The sequence below is a fragment of the Cicer arietinum genome, chromosome 3 (genome assembly GCF_000331145.2).
Source record: "Cicer arietinum cultivar CDC Frontier isolate Library 1 chromosome 3, Cicar.CDCFrontier_v2.0, whole genome shotgun sequence".
NCBI classification, from domain to species: domain Eukaryota; kingdom Viridiplantae; phylum Streptophyta; class Magnoliopsida; order Fabales; family Fabaceae; genus Cicer; species Cicer arietinum.
Window position 1 is genome coordinate 32,139,872 of NC_021162.2, and position 10,119 is coordinate 32,149,990.

The following is a 10,119-nucleotide window of genomic DNA, read 5'->3' on the forward strand; positions in this document are numbered from 1 at the left end:
CCTTTAACTCTTCGCGAAATGAAGCTTGGATCTAGAAGAAACGGAGGGGTTTGTGTTTGGATCTCAAATACCGTTTTTCTTCGTTTTTGAATCAAAGAGGAAGAGTGGAGTTGCGAAATCCTTGTCGTAACTCTCACCCAACCTTGGGTTACTATTTTTGAAGAAAAGAAAGCGATGAAAATGAAAACGGGAGAAGGAGGGAAATTGGTCGCGGGTGGCAGAGGAAGAAGATGGAAAATCAGATTTTCCTTCCTTCCTTTTTCTTTTCTTTGTTTTTCCTTCCTTTCTATTTCCTTCTTTCCTTTATATAACCTTTTCTTTTCCTTTTCCTTCCTTCTAATTTCTTTCCTTTCTATTCTCTCCAATATTCTCTCAAAGCAAACATATATATATATTAAATATAACTTAACAAATATCTCAAAATATCTAGATATTTGTTAAATTACCATTTCACCCGTAACGCATTAAATTCTCCGTAAAGGATTTACCGCACTTAATTTAAATTTATTTATCGACGAGTAATTCTAAACGGGGTCAAAATAACTTTTTGATCCTATACACTCCATAACATTATTAACTTTGGCTAAAAAAACCTCCGAGCCAAAATCCAAAACATATAAAATACATAAAGTGTACTTTAAAATTATGGGTCTTACACACATGATATGTGCACATGATATGATGGGTTGCTTTTTCAAATGTGTTGACCATAGACCCATCCTAGTGTAATCCTTTCTCGTACCTTTCTTTTGCCATCTTACTCCTTTTCTTTATTTATTCTTTAATAAAGTTTTGTCTTTGTTTAAAAAATCAAACACTTTATTCTTTAATATTGTTTTGCCTTTGTTTAAATAAAAAACAATTCATTTCAGCGAGGATGAGTATTCTGTAGATTTGAATATTCATCAACTCGCGAGGCCATCCTCAGCATTTTCCATTCACCAGATTTAACTCAGAATTTTCTTCTTTTTGCCTTAATGAATAATAACATGTTTTCTTATATGAATACACTCAAAAGCACAGATTAGTCATTAACCTCAATCATAATCTTTTAATTAATTTTGTTATCATTAAAACCATTTGAGAGAGATTTTGTCTCAACACACTACGCTTTAGAGTCCTCCTCCTCTTCGTTGTCCTTCTCATTGCGAACCCTACTGTCCATACGAACCATATTGCCAACCATCTCCATTGCGAACCAACTCCATCTTTGTTACTATCCCTACCAACTCTCATTCAAATACTATCCCTAAACCATAAACCCTATATCGCTTCAGTTTCCTCTTAATTACGTAAACTTCATACGCTTGTTTCGTCCTCCTCTTCATTCTCCTTCTCATTGCAAACCCTACGAACAATATTTCCTTGTTACTAACCCTCGTTACGTAAACTTCGTATGCTTGTTTCCTCTTCATTCTCATTGTCATTGCGAACCATCTTTGTATTTATTAGTTTTTTGTTTCACTAAAATGCATGTTGAACTTATACTGCTATCAATGCACAAATGTTTATTGACTTATATGTTTTATTTTATAGTGCCCTCGTCAAACTAACAACATCGATTGTGGGTACTATATAGTGCGATTCATGAAGGAGATTGTTGATATGAATCAAACAATAATCCCATAAACGGTACAACATTTTCAATTTTTATATCGCACACTACTTTGACAATTCTAGTCCAACATACTCTGAGAGAGATCTAATTTAAATAAAGGAAGACTGGTGTCAGTATGTGATTGAAATGAAAATTATTTGATTTGTTGGGAAATGGCATGCTGCAAGGGATAGTTATATGGTAGTTCTGTTATGTGTAGTTTTGTTATGTGTAGTTTGGATAGTTATATGTATATGAATAGGGCACATTTGAAAAGTTGTGAATATGTAGTTATATGAATATGTATATAGTTATGTGTTGTTGTCAATATGTGAATATGTATATGAATATGTTGTGAACTGATTGTGTAAATATGTAAAGTTATAAAGTCAAATTATAAAGTTATATAGTTCTAGTTTTGTGTACTGATTGTGAAATGATTGTGTGAACTGATTCTAGATGAAAATGATTTTGGAAAAAAAATTAAAAGACAGCGCTGTAATAGGTGCATAATCATGCATCTATTGAATGCACCTTTTACAACGCTTTTTCCAAAAAGCGCTGTAAAACGAGTATAACAAGTGCGCAATATATCTACCTATTTTATAGCGCTTTTTTTATTTTAAAAAGCGTTGTTGTATCTTTTACAGCGCTAGATGCTACAACATTTATTTTTTTGAAAAAACGTTGTAAAATAGGTTTTTTTGCGTAGTGTTTTCATTATTTGTTTGATGTTATTAGAGATGACAATATGAGTTTATTTAAAGATTTAAGTTATGAATTTGATGAAATTGCATTATATTGAGGATGATAATTAATTTTATGGGTTTTGTTTGAAATTTTTGATGATTTTTTTGAATTTTTGCAAAAACAAAAAAAGGATAACATTGTTGAAATTTTGAAACATAAAAGATCAAATTGTCACTTAAAATTAAAATAAAGTATCAAATCGGACAAAAAAAAGATAAAGGACTAAAACGTTAACTGAAATTAAGTTAAGGGATCACAGGTGCTATTTAGCCTATCTAAAAATAATATCACTATAAATTTAAATAATAAGAATGTCATCTCCTATTGATTTTCTAAAAAGTGCATTATCTACTTGTCCTCTTTCAAAGTTATTTTTAAGCAAGAATATATTAATTCTAGTATACCATGCCCTAGGTGCTTGTTTTACACCATATAAAGATTTCCTAATTTTAAAAACACGATTTGGAAATTCATAACTTTCAAAACTTGGGGGTCGTTTAACATAGACTTCGTCACTTATATAACCATTTCGATAAACACTTTTAACATCCATTTGAAATAATTTAATATGCAACAAAAGAAAATATAATACAAATAGCATCTAACCTAGCCACAAGAGCAAATGTCTCAGTTTCACCAATGCCCTCTTATTGACTATAGCCTTGGAGAACAAGTCTTGCCTTGTGATTGACCACTTCACCTTTTCATATAGCTTGTTTATGAAAATCCACTTGTTTCCAATAATGTTCTTCAGTAGTCTAGGTACTAGATCCTAAACATCATTCCTCTTGAATTTATTTAACTCTTCTTGCATTGCAAGAATCCATCCATCATCTGCCAATGCTTCATCAAAGGTAAACTTAATTAATGAGACTAAGCGAAATAAAATGGTATCTTTTAGTGATCAATTGTCCTCAAATGATCATTTTCACTTCCAATTATTAGAGTTTTAGGATGATATGACTTGTACTTCCATCAAGATCTTCTTTCTGACTTATTTTAACTATTTCTAACATGATCAGCTTCATCCTCTGAAGATTTGTCATCTTCTTCTTATTTTCTTGTATTCTTTGATTTTTCAGGTTCTTCTAGTTTGTGCGCATATGCTTCCTCTGGTTTCAGTAAACCTAGACTATCATCATCTTGCTTTGACTTTTCAAGGCCAGGCTATTCGTTATCAAATTTAACATTAATGGATTCTTCCACAATCTAAGTTTTCTTATTAAATACTCTATAAGATCATTCAAAGTATCCAACGAAGGTATATTTTTGAGATCTAGAATCAAATTTACCAAGGTTATCTTTAGTGTTCAACATGTAACAAATACAACCAAATTGTTCAAAGTAAGATATGTTAGGCTTTTTACCTTTCCACAATTCAAATGGTGTTTTATTCAATATAGACCTAATTAAGACATTATTTTGAATATAACATATAGTGTTAATTGCTTCAACCCAAAAGTGTTTTGCAATATTCATTTTTATTTAACATGGTTCTGGCCATTTTTTGGAGTGATCTATTCTCTCTTTCTACAATTTCATTTTATTGGGGTGTTCTAGGAGAGGAGAAGTTGTGAGAGATTTCATTCTCATCACAAAAACTTTCAAATATCTTGTTTTCAAATTATCTCCGATGATCACTTCTAATTGTTACAATTTTAAGGCCATTTTTTTCATTCATTACTTGTTTGCAAAATTTGATAAAATACTTTGTGGGATTTATCCTTAGTTTTTTAGAATTTTACCTATGTCCACCTAGTGTAATTATCTACTATAACAAAACCATATTTGTTTTCACTTAGAGAGGTTGTTTGCACTGGCCTAAAGAGAACTATATATAAGAGCTCAAGTGGATTTGAGGTAGAGACTAAATTCTTAAGGGTAAAGGAGTTCTTTGTTTTTTTTCCCTTTTGACAAGCTTCACACATACTTTTAGTTTTGTAACTAAGCTTAGATAGACTATTAACTAGTTGAAGTTTATTCAGTTTTCAAATTAATCTAAGGTTTGCATGACCCAATCTTTTGTGCCAAATAAATTTCCCTTCATTTACTAATATGAGACACTTAACATCTTATCTCTCTATATGAAACATATTTATCTTATAAATATTGATTTTCTTTTGACCTGTAAAGAGTTAAGATCCATCCTTAAGACTAATTGTCTTGCATGTTTTTGATTAAATATAATATCATAATTATTGTCACTTAACAAACTAATACTTAATAAATTATACTAAAGACCTTTAACAAACAAGACATCTTAAATACAAGGGAAAGTACCATTACCAACTGTACATTGACCAATGATTTGGCTTGTTCTCTTCTCCCCAAAAGTTATTGTGCCTCTTTTGCTCAATGTTAGTTCTTGGAACATAGACTTTTCTTCCATCATATGTCATGAGAATCCATTGTCCAGGTACCATGATTGGTGTTTTAACTTGGCTATTAAGGACATCTACAACATAGATAATTTTGTTCTAAGGTACCCAAATTTGGTTTGGTCCTGGGTTTGTTAGTCTTGAAAGTTTTCTTGTATTTAACATAAGACAAGATACTTTAGAGTGACCTTTTTAAAACAAACAACACACAAGATATCAGAGGGAATAGTTTTAGGTTAAGTTATAGTTTCTTCAAATATTATACCTCTTTTACCATTTCTACTAAATAAAAAAAATCATAGAAACATACTTGCTTCTTTCTATACCATTAGAAAGATACCATGAAATACATATTCATGCTTATCAGAGTTACATGTGATATTTTCAATTGATGTTGAACTATGATTACTTTTTAGAGTTAGATTTCCAACCTTAAGTTCAACAATATCAGTTTTCATATTTGCATTTTCTGTTTTAACTTCAGCACTTTGATTGTTTAAAACATTAATTTTTTCAGTTAGATTTGCATTTTCTTTCCTAAGAGTTTTCAATTTTAAAGAAAATTTGTGACTCTTGTCCAAGAAGTCATTTATAACAATAATTAAATCAGATCAAGTTAAGTTCGAAAATACCTCAATATCTTCATCTACTGATTCATTTCCAGAGTCAAAATATGTGTTGGATCTAGAGGCAGAGTTGGTATGAGCCATCAAAGACAAATTTGTTTGGCCTTCATCATCAGATGATTCATCATAATCGTCATATGTAACCATCATACTCTTCTTCTTGGGTCTGGAAACTTTCCTTTGATGTTTTCCTGTTTTCCAAATTTGGATATTTTGACATGATATGTTCAGGTTCATTGCATCCATAGCAAATGATACTTTTCATTTCAAACATCCATAGCAAATGATACTTTTCATTTCAAACTTATCATCATTTCCTCTACTAGACTACTTGGAATATCTTTGGGGGAAATTTCTTCTTTTTGTTGTTACATATCTTCTGAATTTTTCTTGAGATGATAGTTTGTTCCTCTTCCCCTGAGTCTCCATTATGATCCTCTAAATCACCAACACACTGTTTTTTGTCTAAGAAAAATAAAAGAAAGAAGAATAGAGGGGGATGAAGCAGAATGAGAAAAACAAAAGAAGGGAGGAGTGATTGTTTTACTTTATAAGCCAACCAATTTTGTGTAAGTTTCATGTTATAATTAGGGAGATATGGCCAATTTATGGCGACACAAATCTTTCTACCTTTGTTAAACATATATTGGTTACTAAAATATCAAACTCACTTAATATCCCATCACTCACTACTCAATCTACTTTAATAAAGATATCTACTTTTTTCGCAACTCAACTGAAAAATGAACTTATCAGTAATATGTGACTTCTTAAAATTTCTATCAATAATATTTTCTCCATAGTTAAATTAAACTATTCTTCGATAAATAATTTTAAATTGGGTCTCCAAATTATTCTTTTTAAACATATTACTAAGCATGACAAAAAATACACTTTTGGTACTTAATTTCATAAAATAAAAATTGGAATAATAGTCTAAGCAGCGCGTTCAACACAAAATACAACAAAATTGCATAAATTAGAGTTTAGAAAATTAACAGTCTTACATGTATGAAATTGTAGCTCCCAAATTTTGAAATTTTTCTTAAAAAGACTCACCAATGACTCCCAAACATAATATTAAGAGATATGCAAAACTTTATTCATTCAATTATTGTTTGGTTAGTATAAAATAATTAGTTTTTTTTGTTTATTATATCATTTGCATATATGCACACGTTCCTACCATTAGTTACATTTATATTGTCACTCATAATGATTTAAATTCAATCTTTTTTTTTTTTTGCAAGTTTCTTTTAAAGTTATCTAAACACCAACAATATAACATTTAAAAATTTTTATCGTGATCCTTTGACGTTGCTTAATTGATCATGCACCAATATGATTGAAGTTAACAATCACTACTAGAAAATTGCATTTTAGCTGCAATTTTTAGCGTCGGCCCCCGACTCCGACACTACCTAGCGTCGGTCTAGCCGACGCTAAGGTAACAAATTTTCTTTTTCAATTTTGTTAACAATTAGCGTCGGAGTAGCCGATGTTAAGTAGAATAAGGCAGACGCTAGTTTACTTTTTTTATTTTTTATTTTTTATTTTTTATTTTAATATGTAGCGTCAGAGTGGCTGACGCTAATTTATTTTTAAAATTTTTATTGTTATTTTTAAAATTAGATTGAGCCCTCAGATTGTAAAATTAATAACATATTGATGAGCCCTATCTCACACTTCATCATCGTCACTATGAACCCTACATTTTGAATCCATCACTGATTCTCAACCCTCTCAATGTCATGAATATCGCCGCCGCATCAACGATTCCATCACGTCACCCACTCGGTACCCTAGCTATCAAACACGTCCTCCACTCGAACCTGTGACCCTCTCAAACCCGTCACCGTCACTCTCAGAGTAGTTTTTTAGTGTCGCCGTCTCGTGCTCGTCTGTGGTCGATTCTCAATGTAAATGTCGTTGTCTCACTCTCAGTGTAGTCGTTTAGGTTTTATGGCATTTCAGTTGTGTATTCCTGTTTAGGTTTTATGTCATTTCAGAGGTTTTATGTGATTTCAGAGGTTTTATGGCATTTCAGTGTAGCCGTTTAGGTTTTATGTCGTTTAGCCGTTTGGCCAAATCAATTTGTATTCTTCGCCCTGGCATTGTAGGAGCGCAGTACTAGAATCAATTTGTATTCTTGTGTATTTGTTTGTATTTTTCACCCTGGCCAGTAGTAGAATCATTTAACAGTGACAAGCATTGTAGAATTAGTCAATAGAAACATAAAAATAAGAACAAACCTAAACAAGATATGAATTTAATTTAGATGATTTTGTGTTGTAAGTGACAGGTTTAACAGTGACAAGCATAATAATATTTTAGATCAAATTACCCAACTACTTGATCCATTGCATATCTGAACTCTGTCATACTGAGGAGAAGGAAGTCCATGTCCTTCTATTTAAATTGCTCCTAATTTAATTTGATTATACTTTGTTTTCAATCTAATGATCTAACTAATTATTTAGTTGCATTGTTATGCACTGCCATGTGTTAGGTTCTTACTGAAGTATTCTAGTACTCTCATACTACAAAAGAACTTATCCTAATGTGATGCGGTGTATCACAATACTCTGGTTTAACCCATTTCTGACCTCTGTTACTCTGACCTCTGTTCTGTTTGAATATTAATAATTTTTCCTAGATTTTTGGCTTTTAAGTTGCCGATGCCATGATATAAATTAGAAATTACGTTCTCATTGTTACTAGATAGAAAGTAATGAATATAAAGTTGAATGAGTTTGGAATTTATTCTATATGACTCAGATATATTGGATAAAATTGTTAGGTTCAGTTTTTTGAAAATGTTGTTAGGTTCATGAGTTTATTTGTCTCTATAATTTTTCAAACTTATAGGTTCATGAGTTTATTTAGGTTCGGTTATTTTTTTCAAACTTATTTAGTGATTGAATAGTTAAGTTTTGGTCTTATAGTAAATGGATCGTACTTGGATGTACAATAGAGTACATGAAAATAGACGCGGATTAAAAAAGGAGTATGTTAGTGGTGTTAAAGATTTTGTGAAGAGGGCTTTGAAACAACCGATTTGTATATCTGAGAAAGGGATAAGGTGTTCGTGTATAAAATGCAAGTGTATGAAGATATCTACAGCAACTACTGTTAGACTTCACTTGTACCGAGATGGATTTCAACCAGATTATTGGATTTGGACTGAACACAGAGAAGTGAAGCCAATGGTTGAAACAAGGGGTGGTTCGACTAGTAGTAGGATTGTGCATCATGACGACCAATTTAATGCAACGGATGAAATGGTGTTTGATGCTTTTAGGCCTTATCTGGATGTCCTTGATGTGAACACTAACATGCGAAATGAGACATTTGTTGAGGATGAGTTGCCTAACGAAGATGCAAAACGATTTTATGACAAGTTGATATCCACCAACAAGCCCATCTACGAGGGGGCTACCCAATCAATGTTATCAATATATGTTCAACTTCTGGATATTAGGTCTAATTGGCATGTTCCACAAAAAGGTATAGATTTTGTTACAAAAATTCTTAAAAGTGTATGTCCAGTGCAAAAACGTTTGCCCGATAACTATTACCAAGCAATAGAATTGGTGTCAAACTTAGGGTTGAAGGTTGAGAAGATTGATTGTTGTAAGAAAGGATGTATGTTATATTACAAGGATGATAACAAGTTATCTGAGTGCAAAATTTGTCATTCTCCTAGGTTCATTCCACGTAGGACTGGTATGGGAAAATACAAAGATGTTCCAGCAAAAAGGATGTTTTATTTCTCTATCATTCCTAGATTACAAAGATTGTATGCATCAACTGAGTCTGTAGCTGAATGAGATGGCATCACGAGAATAAAAAGAGTTCAAACGTCATTCGCCATCCGTCTGATGGAAAAACATGGAAACATTTTGACGATGTATATCCTGACTTTCCTAGTGACCCATGAAATGTAAGGTTGGGTCTATGTTCAGATGGATTTACTCCTTATATTCAAGCGTTTGCTTCTCCATACTCATGTTGGCCAGTTATACTCACTCCATACAATCTTCTCCCTGAAATGTGCATGACCAAACCATACTTATTTTTAACTTGTCTCAAACCTGGACCTTCTAATTCCAAGAAAAATATAGATGTCTACTTGCAACCATTGATTGATGATTTGCAACGATTGTGGTCCAACGAAATTTTGACCTATGATATATCCACCAAACAAAATTTCATCATGAAAGCATGCTTGATGTGGACTATTAATGATTTTCCCGCCTATGGTATGTTATCTGGATGGGGAACACAAGGTAAGTTGGCATGTCCTCATTGTATGGAAGACACAAAAGCTTTCACTTTCAAATATGGTGGTAAGAATTATTGGTTTGATGGTCATCGTCGATTCTTGCCAGCTAATCACTCTTTCAAAAGAAGTAAAAGAAGTTTTACAAAAAATAGGGATGAGAAAGAAGGTCAACCTTACGTTTAGACAGGGAAAGATATATCGGAGGTGGTGAGTAAGTTTCCAAAAGTGATTGAAATTGGTTGGAAAAAGAAATTGAACGGGTATGGAGTGGGTCATAATTGGAAAAAACAAATTACTTTTTGGGATCTTCCATATTGGAAAAATAACTTGTTAAGGCACAACCTCGATGTGATGCACATAGAGAAAAATGTCTTCGATAATATATTTAACAATGTTATGAATATTAAAGGTAAAACAAAGGATAATGAAAAGGCGAGAAAAGACTTGTGTTTATTATGCTTTCGCGGGGACTTGGAGATGCAA

At 32.0% G+C, this 10,119-nt stretch overlaps 1 protein-coding gene across 1 annotated transcript; it reads left to right on the forward strand.

Annotated features, from left to right (window-relative positions):
• The first annotated feature begins 8,299 nt into the window (after nucleotides 1-8,299).
• LOC101509305 (uncharacterized) lies at nucleotides 8,300-9,819 on the forward strand. The gene is made up of 2 exons (XM_004499341.1): nucleotides 8,300-9,150; nucleotides 9,300-9,819. Exons 1-2 carry the CDS (start codon nucleotides 8,300-8,302, stop codon nucleotides 9,817-9,819), a joined length of 1,371 nt encoding a protein of 456 aa, XP_004499398.1.
• The last annotated feature ends 300 nt before the right edge of the window (nucleotides 9,820-10,119 follow it).

What these genes read in the sequence shown, in the direction of transcription:
- LOC101509305 (XM_004499341.1), top strand. Translation starts at nt 8,300, where the DNA reads ATGGATCGTACTTGGATGTACAATAGAGTACATGAAAATAGACGCGGA. An exon ending in ATTCCTAGATTACAAAGATT is followed by an intron (nt 9,151 to 9,299) that starts GTATGCATCAAC and finishes ATGAAATGTAAG; the next exon opens with GTTGGGTCTATGTTCAGATG.